Source organism: Crinia signifera, chromosome 4, assembly GCF_055691185.1.
Source record: "Crinia signifera chromosome 4, ASM5569118v1, whole genome shotgun sequence".
In the NCBI taxonomy this organism is placed as follows: domain Eukaryota; kingdom Metazoa; phylum Chordata; class Amphibia; order Anura; family Myobatrachidae; genus Crinia; species Crinia signifera.
Genome location: NC_139220.1, coordinates 144,588,674 through 144,607,713, shown reverse-complemented (window position 1 = coordinate 144,607,713; position 19,040 = coordinate 144,588,674). Strand labels below are relative to the sequence as shown.

Genomic DNA, 19,040 nt, shown 5'->3' with positions numbered 1-19,040 from the left:
TAGAATGGACACAATCCAATATCACCAACATGTTTATTGTTGAGAGGGTAACAGTCACTGGAGTGGTCAGAAACATCTGAAAGTCTGTTTAAGATAATCCAGAGCCGTGTAAATGAATCTGACCTCCAAATCGCAAACCCACGTATCAATATGTGTATATACCACACCTAACTCAGAAAAAGAGACTCAAAGAAAACAAAAAATAGAAACAAAGCTAAAAATGAAAGAATAGACACGCTGGGGGAGGACATAAGGGGATACAAATCAGACAGGGAGAAACATTGCCATAAATAGACAAACATGTATGAGAGGCATATGTAATTTGTCTCAGTAAGGACCAAGTAGTGTTCGCATACAGCTTCATTACATTATCTCTAGTGGCGGTGGGGGGGGGGGGGGGGGGGGGATTAATTCAATATAGTACCCCCATTTTTATAAAACCATATAATACCTTCCTCAATGCATGACTTCCAGTTCCATAACGGATGGAGCTGACTGTTTGATTCAGTGAAACAAAATTAATTTATTAGCCACTCCCAGTATCACTGTCAAGGCTGGGATGATTTCCCTTCTTCTAGGTTCCAATACTTAAAACAGAACAGAAGGCAGACCATTGGACATTTAATAAGTCTTAATGAAAAAACCTTATTAATAAAGTTCGGCACCTTATTCCAAAAGGTCGCAATCTTACCGCACCCCAAAAATTTTTGAAAGAAAGAGGCTGAAACAGTTCTACATTTAACGCATCTATCTGATTCCTCAGGTAGCATATGTGCTCTCTGGGCCAGAGAAATGTAAGCCCTGGATAATATTTTGAGGTAAACCTCCTGCAATGATGCGGAGTAATGTTTAAAAGTATAAGTACAATATTTCACCACCAGTCCCCATTCGGGGATATCTGGAATGTCTTTTTGCCACCTGAGGAATGAGCGTTTCCATTTCTTAACACAATTGGTAACATACAGTATAGACATATAAATAATAAAATGACAGACAATACAAGCTGGTGTGGGTCAGGGTCATTAAGTGTTTGATTAGGTCAGAAGTGGCAACCTAAGCCATAGGCGGTTGTTGTGTCTGTATGAAATGTCAGACCTGTAAATACATAAAAAAAATGGGATTGTAATAGGTTGAATTTGTCTGTTTGGTCGGTGAACTACATCATTTGGCCTTCTGGGTCGAAAACGTCCATGATTGAGGTGATGCCTCTGTCTCTCCACCTCAAGAAGTGACTGCTTTCTAAGTCAGGTATGAATTGGGGATTACCCCAAATTGTATTAAAGTGCAAGACCTTAAAATGTCTTCTCAATTTCCTATTAGTAGTCAACCATGGCTGATTGTGGCAGATTCATCCAATCTTTAAGGAGTCTGACTATACTAGATATCACTGGTGTAACATTCAGGGAATAAATATCGTGTATATTAGGGGATACACTTATACCTAAGTATTTAAAGGAATTGCTCACAATGGGTAACTGGTTGGTGGTTGGCCTGCAACGAGGACGGATCTCCTAACAGCACCATGAGCTCAGATTTTGAATAATTAACCTTGTATTCCACAAAGGAACCAAACTATACATGGGATCGAGTCAGAGGGCCTGGAGACAAAGAGTAGCATGTCATCTGCAAACAATGCCAATTTAGTCCCCTGCCCCCCCCCCCCCCCACAGCAACCCCTGCATACCAATAGGCGGCACGTAGTGCAATAACCAGTGGCTCCAACGCTAAGGAAAAAAACAGGGGTGACAGTGGGCACCCCTGTCGGGTGCCCCTCTCAATACAATAGGCAGAAGACAAGTACCCATTGCTCATAACCAGCGTATTGGGTTTAGTATATAATCTGGCTATAAGGGAAACAAATTTCTCCAGCATCCCAAATCTACCCAGCGTATCGATCAAGTGTTCCACGTAACCATATTGAACTCTTTCTCTGCATCCAGAGAAAGCACCACGTTAGTATCAGAGGTTGGATGCAAGCGTACCCATTCCATAACCGCCAACAGTTTTCTCACCCCAAACAAAATCCTGATTGGTCTGGGTGTACTAAGGACATAAAACCAACTTCAATCTATCAGACAGGATCTTGGTTAGGATTTTATAATCCGAATTTAGCAGTGATATGAGCCCGGTTGTTCTTATGTAGGGTACACTCCAGGACGACCCGCTCACGATGCACATCGTGAGCGGGTCGTCAGTGTCTCTTCCGACCCGCTCACGGTGACGCGGGGGGGGGGCACGACCCGCTCACGATGTGCACCGTGAGCGGGTCCGATCCGATGGTGACCCGCACCCGGCTGTATGGTCGTCATTGAGATCCTACCTGCAGCAGGTAGGATCTCAATAACGACCGACCGACCCGCGGGACCGGACAATATGTTGGACAATAGTTTACCAGACTTATTCCCATAACGATAAACCGCACAATCCCTTTGAAAAGAGATTTAGATTCTAACAATGATATAATAGTGTCGAGAGGATTTATGGTCCAGATAAAAAGTCCTATTTTCCCTAGAGGGGTTCATTTTGTAATTTTGATAGGAGGAGGTAAATGCTGTCTGAGCTTCCAAGTAGGTGGATTCAATGTTTTTTTTCCTTATCTTAATTTACAAAAAACGTGGCCTCTGATTACCGGTTTGGATGCCTGCCAAAATAACCGTGGGTCCTCATCTCCCAGGTTTGTATTATCATGCAACTATTCCATCCACATCGATTCTAAGTTAGATCAAAACTGGACAAGTATGAAGAAAAGCGCTACTGGCGGATTGGGCCTTTATCTGATTTACATGCAATTGTCAACCAGCATAGCACGAGGTCCGAAATAGAGATAGGTTCTATGTTAGAATCAATTATTCAAGAAAACAATCATTTTGAGATCAATAGGTAATCAAGCCGAGACAAAGTGCCATGTGCTGCAGAGAGGCACGTGTACTCATGTTCGGTGGGGAAGCACGCTCTCCATTAATCCACCATTTGTAACTTTTGAACAACCGAGCCCTCTGATCTGCTGAGTCTAGTTGGTGGCAAATTCCTATCTAAGATTGGAGAAGCAACCAAATAGTATTCACCCCCCTAGTGTAATAATGTCCGAAGGGTAAGAATATAGTTTGTTGACCAATGGGGTGTAGAATGCCCTAGATTTTGAATTCAGGGCGTAAAAATTACACATGGTGTGTCTCGTACCATAAATAGTAGTATCTAGAATTCCATAGCGTCCCTGGGGGTCAGAAACAATTGAGTGGATTGTCATGCACCAAGAATGCCGTGATAGTATAACCACCCCCCTGGCCTTGGATGAGTAGGAGGCCGAAGCTAGAACACTCCATATGAGCGTATTGAGTTTAAGAATCTAGGGTGGTAAGAGATGTGTTTCCTGCAGAAATACCACGTCTAAGCTTTGTTTGTTAAGGTAAATCAGTATTTTCTTCCGCTTATCCAGGGTATTAATACCTCACACATTTAGAGTTCCTAATTTAAAGCTAGTCATAATACCTCATTAATCAGTGCAATAAAATGGAAACATAAGACGAAGGACAAGACACAGTAGGGATAAGAAAAAACATTCACATACTGTAGGGTAAAGACATACAGTACATTCACATTCCCTGAATAGAGGGAGTAGAGTAACAAAGATCAACTGGAGAGCGAGTGTTCCCCAGTGGAGTATTGTTAGAACACAGAAACTTCCAGGTAAATCAAACTTACAGCTTAATGAAAATTACAAATATAAATCAGGGTCGCTCCTAGCAGACCCCAGCTCAACATATGTATAAAAAACACATAACAGTATTAGTTGGCAAGCCAACACCCAACCACAAATAAGTGATGCATTAGAAACAAAACATCGTAATAACTAACACAGGACTAAAGCATAAGGGAGACTCCGGAGTAGGAGGTCATCACTCCTAGGAAGAATTAATGTTTCATAATATGCCCATAACCTTATGAGCGAGGCACATTCACTCACGTCACAGAAGTGGGCAGCCTGGGATAACAAGGGAGGTAGGCATAGTACCGCCAGGGGTATAGAAGGAGGTGTTCTCATAAGCAGTCTCCTGCTGAAATACATGAGGACCATTTCCAGAAGGGCAGGTGCGTAAGACAGGATAGTGAGCAGGAGCGTTGAAACAAATAGTAACTACATATAACCAACCAGACATAAGCGTTCATGGGTGTGTCCCAAACTGCTGCAAGACTACAAATAAAGGTGAAGGACCATATAGGCATATCGATTATGGCATAGCCATCAGTGGGCTAGGGGGTCTGCCCTGAGGAAGAAGCCAAATATTCCTTGAGAAATCCCTCAGCATTTTAAGCTGCAGGGTCAGCCCACACTGCATCATCTCTCACCTGCAGCCTTAATTCCAGCTAAGTCTAGGACAGGGCTTTTAACCACGTCCCACCATGGAGCATCCACAGTGGCACACCCGGAAAACTCCTTTTTCATTCTTTACGAACTTTGAAATACAATTCTCAATTTCTCAAAAGTACTCTAAAGATTGCATTCGGAACATTGTCTATGTTATTTTCTACTCCTATGACTCGGCTCAAAAACAGTTATAATAAGATGAAGAATTAAAAAGTAGAGCAGAAATGAGTACACTATCACGACAGAGTGATAGCTCATACTAATAGCTTGACATATATTGCTATTTTCTGTCCCACAGCATAGTCACTCAAGTTGCAACCACTGTCATATTTCAACAGAAATTAATACATTTAGAACTTCTTTAGTATTGACCAGATTCAAAACATAATAATGACAAGTAATGAATACCATGCCAATGTCGCCTTATTCTCATAAAGTAATAAAATAAGCTAAGGAGTCTAAACTGAGTCATATACTACAAGAAATTATAGTTGATTTAAATGGCAACAAGATGGATATTGCAGCTGCATATTTATTTCTAGCCCAGGGTTGGGGAACCTTTGGCTCCCAGCTGTTATTGAACTACACATCCATGCTAAAACTGTTGCAGGGCATGCTGGGATGTGTAGTTCAACAACAGCTGGGAGTCAAAGGTTCCGCATCCCTCTTGTGGCCAAACCAGGAGACACACAAAGGTTAAGCAGTGCATTTTTTAAATGGTGGCAGTGCCAAAACTGTAACTGAATATGTGCTGTGGGTGTGCTTCACAATGAAGTCCATCTGCTGGCACAGAAATGTATCAACCCACATTCCATTGAGACAAGTGTGGGGCCCGGGTACAAAAGGGGGCATGGCCAAACATTTTGAAAAAAAATCTATTTGGAAATACTATGTGCAGTACCAGGAAGTGATGCCCCATGCTGTAAAGGGAGTAAATTTATTTATATGTAAAAAAAAAACAACTTTAAGGCAATGCCAATTAAAAGTTATTTAAAATACAATGAAAAGAAAAACTATTTTGCATTAGCTCCTAAATTATAGCAGCTTTGTTTCTAAATTAATGCTTTGTTTCTATTTTCATTTTCATTTTTCACTCTCATTACACTTCTGACACAAGATTGTCTTTGTGAGCATGAAAGGAAAAGAAAAGAGAAAACTAGGTCTACCTTTTCCTTAAGTAGACTAGAAAACAGCTTCACAAGGGTGAATCGCTATGTGTAGTGATCTAATAATATTACCTTACTGCTCTGCAACTGGTGCACAGTAGTACAATGCAAACAGTGGGCCTTATTTTGGTTCATTCTTTCTCACAAAATCCTTCTTAGATGGACAAAACCATGTGCACTGCAGTGGGGGCAGATGTAACATGTGCAGAGAGAATTAGATTTGGGTGAGTAATTTTGTTTCTGTGCAGGGAAAATACTGACTGCTTTATTTTTACACTGCAATATAGATCTCACTTTGTAGTAAAACTCCACCCAAATCTAATTCTCTCTGCACAAGTAACACCTGCCCCACCTGCAGTGCACATGGTTTTGCCCATCTAAGAAGGATTTTGTCAGAAAGAATGAACCAAAATAAGGCCCAGTATTAGTAGTCAGTAAATAAGAAGCAGAATTTGTATGTAGATCAGTTTCCTAAATTGATTGGACCAAAAACAAAATGTTTGTATTTATCTATTATATATGCACATATGGAGATATTTTTAAATACCTTTTCTTCCAAAAATAAATATTACAACACAAACAAAAACTGCAACTGCTGCTGTTTCCTATGGGCGGTTTCACACACTCCGGCTCCTGCCGGATGGCTAAATCCTGCATGGCCAGGAAGCCGTGCACAGTGCACAGGACGGCCATGGCCCGGCTGTCCGGTTGCAGACGGATCCCGCCACTGGAAGGGACGGCTGCCAGGCTGTGGCCATCCCGTCCATTCTAAACTGATGTGTGCAGCATGGCTTCCTGACCAAATGGTTTAGCTGGCATGTGTTCACTACAGTTGGGGAAGGCGCAACATTAATTTTAGATGATGCTTGATCCCTTTGAGAGAGTACTGCACATCCTTTGACGGGATTCCTTACTATTATACATATATTATTTTACTGATTACTGTTCGTGTAATTACTATCATTTGTTTTATTTCAATGTGCTGCTGAAAATGATGTACTGTTTCTTGATTGCCCCCTATTCTTATCCGGGGGTTTTCTGTACCCCTCCCTACTTTTCCGTAGTTAACGGAAATAATATCAAAACTTTAATAAAAATGATTGATACTAGGTGGAAAATTAGCCACCAAATTTGAGTGACAAAGTACATTTCCCAAAGTGGAGTTAGAGAACCAGGAGGAAGTATAAATTGAGTTTACCAAGAGCAACAGATTGGGGCAGAATTTCACCTCCTTAACATCAGCTCGCCTAGTTACCTTCCAAAGGCTGGAAAGAACAGTATAAAGTTCAGCCTTGTAGAATTAAGTAAATTCTGCATAACATTACAGCCAATGTAATATAAAAGATTTAGATTAAATGTAATAAAGCTGTTGTTATCGTTCATTTACACTTTGTGATTATTTGCTTTGTAAAACAGGTACTGGTACAAAGCGATGCTGTGAAGTAAGTACTGTATTTCATTGATGTTTTTATTTTAGCAATGGAATTAGAAAGAGGTATTTCGAGACATAAACCTTTCAAAAAAATTGCCTTGTGCTCCTGTAATGTGCATCACATCACTTTAAAGCATGTTGTCATGTATTTACCAAAATCATGTTGACATGGGCATTGCTGGCATACACACACTCAGAATGTACTGAGGACTCAGTACTGAGAATTCCATATTCAATAAAAATTGTATGGCCCACTTGAGCCATTCAGTGACTCAACTATTTAAGGCTAAATGCTTTAAGGCTGGTATAGTGTGACAATGACTGAATTTCCCAGTGACTGATCCACCACCTGTAGGAAGCATTAGTTCAATGACATTCAAGGAAAAAAAAGTTACTCTGTTCATAAATCATATGACTGAGCCATTGTTATCTACCAATGACCTTTACCTGAAATTTCACAGCTTGGATTTGCTTTCCCAGAAGATCCCTCAGATTTTACTGGATTTTTGTAGATAAGATGTGGTTTGCTGTGCTCGTCTTCATGCTCCACACCACCGTATTTCATCAATGGTTCTAAAAAATATTCCCCATCATGTGCTTTAAAAGTGCCAATCTATGCGACAAAAAAAGTTGATGTATGTTTAATTAGAATCATTCTAACAAATAATATGATATTCATATAATTCAATAGTTAAAAATAATAATATTATATAGAGTATAATATGGTTTATTTTAAAGAAAAAACTGTCCTATAAAATTAGAGGAAGCCTTATTGTTAAAGGCATCACATTTTTCCGCTTAGTCTTGACCTTAGCAAACCTAATTATATTATTCTGATCTTTCCAGGTGTAAGAAACAGGACAGAAAATGTAAAATGAGCATTGTGAACTAGTCAGCCTTCATAAAGCCACAATTGAGTTATCCAATACCAATTTGTCCAAAAAAAGGGCAGAAAATACAATATACTGTAACTACTATCATTTTGTTTATTCTATACGCTGGAAATCAACTATTTTTATTCACTCCCATTATGACCAAAGTAACTAGATGAGTTACCTGAACACTCTATGTCAAAATAATAAGGGGTATATTCAATTGATGTCTAAACTGCCATCTTGCTGAAAAGACAACAGTTTTCAACTTGAATAGGTCAGAAGGGGTTCCGATCTATTCAGTGCTGGAATGTTCCGACCTGCCGAAAACCAGGTGGACCTGCTTTTGACAGAAACACAGTCAAAAGCGAAAGGTTTTGCCCATGTTTCCGGTAATCTCACGCAATCATGCCGTCTTCCGCGGCTGTGCTAACCCGGTCCCTGCACCAGCCAGGTGAGCATCAATCAGATGCCAAATCTGACATCCGGATTTGGCCTCTGCATTGAATAATAGATTCTGGATCCATTCCGTCAAAAGAAATTTGGAATGGATCCAGCATCAATTGAATATCCGGCATCAATTGAATTGAATATCTTTTTTTTTTCCTTATAATGTGGATCAGCTTATCTGGTTTTGACCAGGTAGAGTATCTACAGTAGCAGGAACACTACATGTTTTAGTAAAAATCAATCCAATCTGCATAGCGCTGCTGATGGCTAAGAATGGAGGGAGATTATTGTTTAATTTTTATTTATTTTTTAGATTCTTTTACCAAGCTTTCATGATGATGATGATGATGATGATGATGATGACTGACAGATCTTTGTTACAAAAGCATTTATTCACTAGACAAATTAACATTTAGGAAAATGATTCCTGTCATATCTTTGATCAAGTGCATCTACTGTATATCCTAGATTGTAAATCCAAACTATTGTCAGATACTATATATGAAACAAAAAATACAGACAGAAAAATGCAGATACACAGGTCATATTTTTACATTTTTTTTGCATGGTAGTTCTTGGTGCATTTGTCTGGATCATACCAAATAATGCCTATTGTGAGCACACTACTAGTATAACATAAGTCATTTACCAGTTATTGCTGTCCCTGAAAAAGTTAACTAATGATCAAAAAATGCATTAAAGACCACAAAGTTGCAATATTATGATAGCTGAATATGTCTCATGAATGGATTGGTGTTAAGGAAAGTTCCTTAAATGACTGTTGCCATATACTGTATCCCCATTTTGAAGTGACAATTAAAACTGAGTGTTCTTTTAGAGATAATATAAATTCCCTACAAAGGGCCTTATTTTGGTTCATTCTTTCTGACAAAATCCTTCTTAGATGGGCAAAACCATGTGCACTGCAGGTGGGGCAGGTGTTACTTGTGCAGAGAGAATTAGATTTGGGTGGGGTTTTACTTCAAAGTGAGATCTATATTGCAGTGTAAAAATAAAGCAGTCAGTATTTTCCCTGCACAGAAACAAAATTACTCACCCAAATCTAATTCTCTCTGCACATGTTACATCTGCCCCCCCTGCAGTGCACATGGTTTTGTCAATCTAAGAAGGATTTTGTCAGAAAGAATGAACCAAAATAAGGCCCAAAGTCTCAATAGAATGCCTTATGTCATAAAATTAGCTGGTTTTACAAGAAAATGCAATTTCTTATGTACTAATATGTTTTTTTTGTGTGTGTGTGTGTATAATATACAGGACTAATTGTTCTTATAGCAGTGGTTCCCAAACTGTGTGCCTAGGCACCATGGGGTGCCTCAGGACACTCGCAGGGGTGCCTTGGGTTGATGGACCGGGATCAATTCATTTTATTTATGGTCAATGTACCAGGCAAAACCAGTGCTTGTGGCTGCCAATCATAATATATGTGGACAAACAGAAGCAAATCCTGTCCCTCACCAGATAACTGTGACATATAAACACAATGCACTTAATTTAATATTTTTTTTCTGAAGTTCTCGATCAGAAGCATTTGGCCTGTCTTAAAGTATGAAGTATATTTAGTCATTCGTATTACAGTCTCTTATTCTAAGTGTTGCTTCTTGATAGAAATAATATGCTGGTCATTATCAGGTCAGGTCATTGTCAGGTACAGCATGCCATTTATTATGCACCTTCTCGGGATATAAAATAAATATAGAAAAAATCTGAACTGCTTCCTATATCAATTGACCTTTAATAGACACTCAGTCTATTAACATAGTTCAATCTTACTTTAAATATATAGGCACATCCCAGCTTCCTTAGAAAAACTGAATACACTTAATTTTACTCCTTTGATCTCAGCCGTTATTAAATTACTGGACAGCTGGTTACTACTGCCATTGTCCCTTCTGGGTAGGAAGGCAGTGGTGAAATCTATAATTTTCCCTAAACCATTTTATACTCTGCAGAGGCTTCCTTTTCAATTGAAAACCACTGATATAAAAAAAAATTAAGGTAATTATTTTCTAACAGGGCGCCCAATATTTTGATCGTAGTACATTTTATACAATCGCATACCATGCAATATAGCGGCATGCGATGTGATGCGATTTTTAATTGTATAAGCACCCTGATGGGTGCTTTCAATGTTAAATGCACCTCCATTGGCAACACCACCCCCATTATCAACGCCAACCGGAAGCGTGGCGAGCGCAGTGAGCCCGCAAAGGGCAGCGGTACGTGTCCTTCGATCTTTTCATAACCCCACTATCCACATTGGCGTGGGGTTGATTTTAGATAGTGTGGCGAGCGCAGCGAGCCACCGAGCCCGAAGCATGGCGAGCGGACACAGATTACTTTACATGTATTCCACGTCCCCTCGCGGGGCTCGCTTTGCTCGCCACGCTTCGGGCTCGTATTCCGCGTCCGCTTGCCACGCTTCGGGCTCGCCACACTATCTAAGAGCAACTCCACGCTGACGTGGATAGTGGGGGTATGAAAAGGTCGGAGGACGTGTACAGCTGCCCCTCGCGTGCTCGACACGCTTCGGGTTGGCGTTGATTGTGGGGGTGGCGTTGCCAATGGGGGTGCATTTAAAATTGAAAGCACCCATCAGGTTGCTTGTACAATTTAAAATCGCATTGCATCGCATGCCATTTGCTGGCATGCAATTCTATGCGATATTTCATTGTACAAGCACTCCTGTTAATTTAACATGAATATCGCATCAATCGCATGGTATGCGATGGGCGCCGTGCTAGGAAACAAGTACCAAAATTAACACCGCTGTTTCTAAAGTTCTGGGGAAAGCTGGAAAACCACACATTGTTCATCATAAATTACAAAACTCCAGGGATAATGGGGGCCTAGGTCTGCCTAACTTTCTGCTTTATGTCTATGCAGCCTTGTTTCATTATGTTTCATATTGGATACTTTGTAAAAACACCTACACAATAGTAGAACTCGATGATGCTTTACTTTACCCTTACTTCGCTAATGCACTTTTCCATCTGCTGCACTGATAAATCCATTATTATGTGACACCTATTGCTTGGCTGAACATTAATAAGACACTTAGGGTGAGAGTTAATAGGATGAGAGATTCAGAAAGTGAGAGATTTGGTAAGAAATCTCCAGTTTTTTTTAAAGCGGCAATCATTTACACTGCAAAACCAGTTTGATTTTGAAGTCTAAATGATTGCCGCGTTAAAAAACCTGGAGATTTCTCACCAAATCTCTCACTTTCTGAATCTCTCATCCTATTAAAGCTCACCCTGTAACTTAACCCTGGTACCACTAACAAAGTCTCTCTCTGGGGCAATCCGATGTTCCTTTCAGGCAAGGAAAACCGAATCTATACCCAGCTTCGCACTCATGGTATCAAGGCCACTTCTGATCTTTGACCCAGGGGGCACTCTACTACCATTCAATAACTTTAATGCAAAACTGGCCTATCTAACCATTGCCATTTTGCGTATTTCCAGATCAGACATCATGTACAGGTGCTACCCCTATCTGGCATTATACTCCCTCAGGTAGATCCCATACAAAAACTATTGAATATGTTGCATAGAATCCCCTATAGAACCCATTATCTATATTCACATGTCTTATCTTCTGTCTTGAACAATATGTGGACAAGTACTGTTGCATCCTGAAATCGTGACCTTCCATCTATCTCCTCTAATGGTTGAGAGGAAGAAAAAGGCTAGGAGATTTAATAAGCTCATCTGAGTGGGCGTTCAATGAGACTTTGGAAGATTTAACATCCACCCGTGGTCCCGAAGAAACTGGGTTGCAATCGTCAGATGTTCCTGCAACTTCTCTGCCGATTCCACCTTGAACAAGAGGTCGTCCAAGTACGGAATAATCACAATCCTCTTCAACCTGAGAGCCGCTGCCATGACAGCCATAACTTTTGTGGAAACTCTCAGTGCTGTGGCCAGTCCGAAAGGTAGAGCCTGAAACTGTAGATGAGTTGGTCCTATTCAAAACGCAGAAAAGATTGATGTTTCCTGCATATAGTCACGTGGAGATAAGCATCATGAATGTCCACTGATGCTAGAAATTCTCAAGGTTCTATGCTTAAAAGCACTGACCAAAGAGATTCCATCCTGAAGTGATCCACCCACGGATGTAGGTTTAAAGACTTCAGGTTTAGGATGGGTCTGAATGAACCGTCTGGTTTGGGGACCAAGAAGAGAATGGAATAACATCCCTTCTTTCTTTCCTCCTGAGGTACCGGGATCACCACACCCTTCTCGAGAAGCGACATTGCCGCCCCCAAAAGGGCTTTCAGCAAGCGAGCTTCTCGCGGTAGGGGCATCGGGAGAAATCTCTTTGGAGGGACACCCCTGAGATTGATGCTGTAACCCTGAGAAACGATAGAGTGAACCCTAGGGTCCACGGTGGAGAGAGTCCACACATCCCAAAACTGTAGGAGGTGACCCCCCACTCTGATTCCAGAACAGGGAGTCCCCACCCCGTCATGCTGAGGACTTATCCTCACTTTTGGAAGAATGTTTATTTGCAAAGGCCCCAAAGCGGGATCTGGGCGCCCTTCCTTTGACAGAGGGAAACTTTCCTCTACCTGTTTGTCCTCTACTGGATGCACCCCCTCGAAAGGAGGAACAAAAGGACGGCCTAAATGCCCCAAACCTAGACACAGAGTGCTTAGTGGATGTGGTGGGAAGGAATGTGCTCTTCCCCCCAAGGCTTGCTTAATAAGGGAATCCAGTTCTGCCCCAAAAAGAAGTTCTCCCTAAAAAGCCAATGCCTCTAGAGACTTCTTGGACTCGCTATCAGCTTCCCAAGCTTTAAGCCAGGGAGCTATCCTAGCTGTCACAAAAGTGGCTGACACCTTTGACGCCTTCTTCACCAGCCTCACAAACATATTCCACTGCACACTTCAGCTTTTCTGCTAAAGCTTCTGTGTCAGGCTGAAGCTGATTACACAAGGCCTCAGCCCACTTCATTATGGCCTTGGATACCCACGCAGATGCAATAACCGGGCGTAAGGTGAAACCCATCCCTTCAAACACAGCCTTAAGGCAATATTTTTGTCCACGGGGTCTTTGAAGGCAGCACCCCCCTGAACAGGCAAATCAGTGGTCTTAGACAACCTAGCAACAGGTGCATCCACCAGAGGGATCTTTTCCCACAATTTCACATGCTCCTCTAGCATGGGATACATATTTGCAAATCTCATGGGCATGAGAAGCCTTTTATCCGGTGTCTTCCATGCTTCTCCAAGTAACTGCATCCCTGTGCTGTTTCTTAAATACACCCTCAATTTGCACCTTATCCTCATCTTAATGTTTGTTTAACTGCCAATATCAAATCTTCAATACCGGGGACAGAAGACTCAATTTCTTCCCTCTGGTCCCTAAATCCTCAGACTCTAAATTAAGAAGGGGAGGCGTGGATAAAGGGTGCCTAGGTGAAGTTACCTCAGGAGCCTTGGACAACTGTTCCATAAAAGTATTCATTTTATGGAAACTCTGAGCTGTGTCCTGCATAACCTGCAATAAAGCAGGGTCCCCCTGAGATGGGGTAATAGAGCCCACAGATGGTTGAGAGGAGGAAAAAGGCCTAGGAGATTTGACAAGCTCATCTCTCTGCCTATTCAAAACCTGTACTAATGCATTCATAATTTGACAAGCTCATCTCTCTGCCTATTCAAAACCTGTACTAATGCATTCATAGATCTCCCCAAGGCAGCCGCCCACGCAGGTTCAGGCTGCTCAGACCTCTGGGCTTGAGCCCCACTAGGCACAGACTCACAAGTGGGACACAAATCCCCCTGATCCAGCTGTTCAATAGTCAATTTAACTCTGCAAAACCTGCATTTAATGAACATGGCAGACACTCCCTCCCCAAGAGCAGCAGCACTACACCTTTCTGTCATGAGAACGCACACAGTGCACAATATCAGGCGTTTGTACAGAAAAATATATCCCAGTACTTATCTGTTTGCTGCAATGGACCCTCAGCGGTCACCAGGGGAAGCGCTATCCAGGAGAAACTTTACACTCAGTTCTGCAGAGTAAAATCTTCCTTCAGCTCCGCACAGTGTGGAGAGAAAAGGCGCCAGAACCGAGTATAGGAAGAGACCAAGTCTCTGCTTCAAAGGGGAGGGAAGCCTTTTGACGCCCTCCCCCTATCAGCCGCACCTACCAAGTGTATCTCCTTACTTCCAGTGTCTCCCCTCAGTCTGGGACCACTTGGAAGTGTCCAGCTGCTTTGGACTCCTGTAATAGGCATCAACTCCCATGGATTTCTGCCTATAAGCCCGGTGAAATGGCAGCGCCATAGCTCGGGGGGGTCTATCCTCCAAGAACCCCCCCCCCTAAGCAGGGAGCCGGTTCAGGGCTCACCCTAGGGCCCAGGAAACCTCCTTTCATGGAGATCAAAGTGCTGTACAGAGAGGGCAGACAGCCCTCACACAGAGGGCCTTATTTTAGTTCACTCTTTCTGACAAAATCCTTCTTAGATGGACAAAACCATGTGCACTGCAGGGGGGCAGATGTAAAATGTACAGAGAGAACTAGATTTGGGTGAGTTATTTTGTTTCTGTGCAGGGAAATACTGGCTGCTTTATTTTTACACTGCAATATAGATCTCACTTTGAAGTAAAACCCCACCCAAATCTAATTATATCTGCACAAGTTACATCTGCCCCACCTGCAGTGCACATGGTTTTGTCCATCTAAGAAGGATTTTGTCAGAAAGAGTGAACTAAAATAAGGCCCAGAGTGCTGACAGGACGCAATTGGAAGTTTCACACTGTAACCTGCAACTAACTAGAGAATATTAATAAAAAAACAAACTCCTAGCTACTCTACAAACGGCTGCAGCCCACATCCAGTCAGCATAGCACCCACTCCAGTGGGCACCTAAACGAACTGAGGAATGCTGGGATGCAGAAGGGAGGAGCCTGCCTCTCAAAGAAGTTAGCATAGGTGCCTTGTTCCTGTGGACCCTCCTACATCCCATGGTTAGCTGTGTCACCAGGATGGACGACATAGAAATATATTTATGAATGGGATCATCCATATTCTGATCTATTCCACTAGTCTATTTAAGAGGCGGAGAAGAGGATACGAGTATCCCACATCGGAGATGTTCATTTTCCATCTTCCTTGTTAGCGCGGGTGAAAGGAACATGCTTTTTGTGTTTTTTAAAGCACAATACTTTTATATGATAATTTTTCTTTGGTGTGGGGACACCATCTAAGTGTTATTTTTTACCAGCTGCCATTTTAGCGCATTTATAATTACCAGTTTACCTTTCTTTTTACATAGAGGCACTTCTGCCTTGGGGTCTTAAAAATATCTACTTATGCACCTGAACCTGCTCATTGGAGGCAGTAAAATGTTATGTTATATGAAATGTGGCACTATAAATTACATAATATGACAGGTACTGTAATGTGGCATAATACGAACTAGAGACATTGGGGCAGATGCCTTAACAAGAGATAAATCCAAGGGTGATAAGGAGAGATAAATGTCCAGCCAATCAGCTCCTTACTGACTTTTTTCAAACACAGCCTGTAACATAGCAGTTGGCAGGTGATTGGCTGAACATGTATCTCTCCTTATCACCCTTGGATTTATCTCGTGTTAAAGCTTAATACATCTGCCCCACTGTGGGGGAAATTTACTAAGATGTGTATTCTACCTTACATGGGATGTTCCAATGGGCAACCAATCAGATCCTGTCTACTATCTTCTATAGGGTGCTAAATAAATAATTAGTAGATTCTGATTGGTTGCCCATAGCAACATCACATGTGAAGTAGAATACACATCTTAGTAAATTTCCCCCTGTATGTCATATTGTAGAGTACTCGGTTGCATAATGTGTACTGACAGCCATAAAATGTGAAATAATATGAACTAGGGCACTACTATGGATCATAAAATAAACTAAGACACTGTAATGGGCCCTCAAAGTACTGGCACTGTGCAATACTGGAAAGTAGACAATATCAGCCCACAGAATAGACGATTCAACAGTTTGAGCTGTATGCAGGATGTACTTAATAATCAGCAACATAGTTGAACATCATTAAAACAATACAGCAAAAAAGTCAGACATAAGTAAACCGGTGGAAGCTGTCAATTTGAAGAAATTGGAAAAGCAGAATAGTGGAAAACTGCAACTCTAGTACGCAACATGAGGCTGGCTCAGGTAGAAGATTAGAAAGGGTCCAAGATCAACATGTTGGTCCAAGCAGCAGACAAAGCAGTGCAGGCATCACAAACAAGAGGTCAGCTGAAGCAGCAGACGAGGGATCACAAGCAAGGGGGTGCAGGAAACATACAAGCCAAAGTTAAGATCAAAAGATATTATACAAATTAAATAATCATCAGGGTACTGGTGATAATGTCTACTATTTAATGCAGCTGGTACTAAAGAGAACCCAGCCCAGGGCCAATACCCAGATAACATATAAATCATATGACTGCAAGAATTAAAAGAGAAAAAAGCAACTGCAACAAAACAGGGACACCTGATGTTCTAACATATGCACACAAGATTTTCTGTAAGTGAGATCACTAGCTTGGAGTGAGATAGAAAGTTACTATGTGAAAATTGTTGGGAAATAGTGTGCAGATCATTACATTTCTGGGTACTTGTGTATTATCACGGCGCCCACGATATTAAGTTGCGCGATTTTTAATTGCATCACATTGCATGCCATCGCATGTCATACACCGGATGCACAGCGATGCGATGCGATTTAAGCCCCCTATACGATTTTAAATTGTATAAGCACCCTAATGGGTGCTTACAATGTTAAATGCACCCCCACGCCACCCTCAGTATGACCGCCAATCCGAAGCGTGGCGAGCGCAGCGAGCCCACGAGGGGTGGCGGTACGCGCCCTCCGACCTTTTCATACCCCCACTATCCACGTCGGTGTGGAGTTGACTTTATATAGTGTGGTAAGCCCGAAGCATGGCGAGCGCAGCGAGCCCCGAAGGGGACGTGTATTACTTTACATGTTCATAGTAGTCGCCACGCTTCGGGTTCACGTTCATAGTGGGAGTGGCGTGGGGGTGCATTTAACATTGTAAACCCCCATTAGAGTGCGTATACAATTTAAAATCGCATCGCACTGTATGGCATTGTAAGCCATACAGTATACAATGCTATACAATTTTAACATTGTAGGACATCGGGGGAAAATCTCGTCGCATCGCATACCATCGCATGCCTTATGGTCTGCGATGCGATGGGCGCCGTGATAGTACACAAGTACCCATTTCTGTCCTATTGTTCCGATTCCAATATGTATGGCATTGCACATATTCAGGGAGACATTGGGCCTGATGGTGTAGGGGGTGTACACGCCACATACAGTAGCAGTGGTAATACCCACACACTGGGTATCCATTTCTCATAGCAGACCCTGGATATTTTTTATCCCCAGGTGTTTGTGGCCTTTAATCCAGCCCAGCGTACAACTAATATTCAAATGGTGCAGGAGACATCTGTAGAAAAAATATGCCTACTGCCAGCATCTGTGATCTAAATGCTCCATCCAAAGGTGCTGCATCATATCACCATCACGATGGTCACAGCCCTTGACCATCTGCTTAATGTGCAATCTCCAGGAAAATGGCATGGCATACACTTTCAAAGTCAATTTCTTTTCTGGGCATGCCATTTTTTGGACAAATTTTGCATCACTGTTGCCGCCTATTTGGGCCTCCAGAGGGTAAGTATTGTAAAAAATTAGTGCAGGGTGTCTGGTGTGGTTCCCTCTGGATTCCAAAGACACACAGAGACACAGACACCCTGGTCTCTCTCTATCTAACACATACACACCTTAAAACAGAAGAGACCATCGTTTATTCATCCAGATTATGCTGTGCTCTATAGGCCCATACACACTAGACGATAGCAGCCAAACGACGATAAAAAATTCCATTATATTCACCTCCCTGTACGACCATGAAGGACGTCGATCAGGGTCGTTCTGGAGGTGAATCGTTATACATTGTCTACTGTGTATGCCTTCAACGATGGGCGACAAACGATGGTGCACGAACCCGCGGGTCGTTACGAACCATAGCCATTGTCCATGCATGCAGGTCAATTTGGCTATGGTGGTTAACATCGTTCAGGGCGAAAGTTCTTCTGAATATTTATGATCTTCCACTTTCCCCTTCAAGGGAGAAAGTCAACGATGGTCGTTAACGATGTGTCGTAAGTGACACATCATTGTGTGTGTATGGGCCTTTAGATTTCTAAAAGTACAAGTTTGCAGGTGCACCGGAGACATCACCCCTGGGATCAGAGATGCCACTGAAGAGGATCCTGAACCCCACCGGGGGACGTGGTAAGTATGGAAAAAGGGGTAGGGGGAAAATTTTTTTTTTTTAAACACGTCTTTTGGAATATTTCATTTTTTGGATATACGGATAAGGGATACTCAAACTGTGCAGTATTATTATAAGGATTTCAAAATGACAAACAAAAATCATTTATAGGGGTGCTCTTTTCTACATTGGATACATGAAATATCTACACTTACTTAATATAATGTTAACACATTGAGCCTTATTCAGACCTGATCACTCATCTGCAAATCTGAAGGTGACTTCCGCACAAACTGCGGAAATCTACAAATGAATTGTGAAAATTTTCCAATCCGGTATCCTGTCGCACATACATATGCAATTCACTCACCATAGAATGATTTTCAGTCTATATGAATGTGAGTGGATGCGCGCTCCCA

At 41.9% G+C, this 19,040-nt stretch overlaps 1 protein-coding gene across 1 annotated transcript in view; it reads right to left on the bottom strand.

Annotated features, from left to right (window-relative positions):
• ADAMTS20 (ADAM metallopeptidase with thrombospondin type 1 motif 20) overlaps positions 1-19,040 on the bottom strand; it is a 243,701-nt gene that overhangs the window by 208,032 nt on the left and 16,629 nt on the right. The window contains exon 3 of the mRNA XM_083182669.1: positions 7,412-7,577. Coding sequence (XP_083038795.1) covers positions 7,412-7,577 — 166 coding nt within the window. The remainder of the gene's footprint in view (positions 1-7,411; positions 7,578-19,040) is intronic.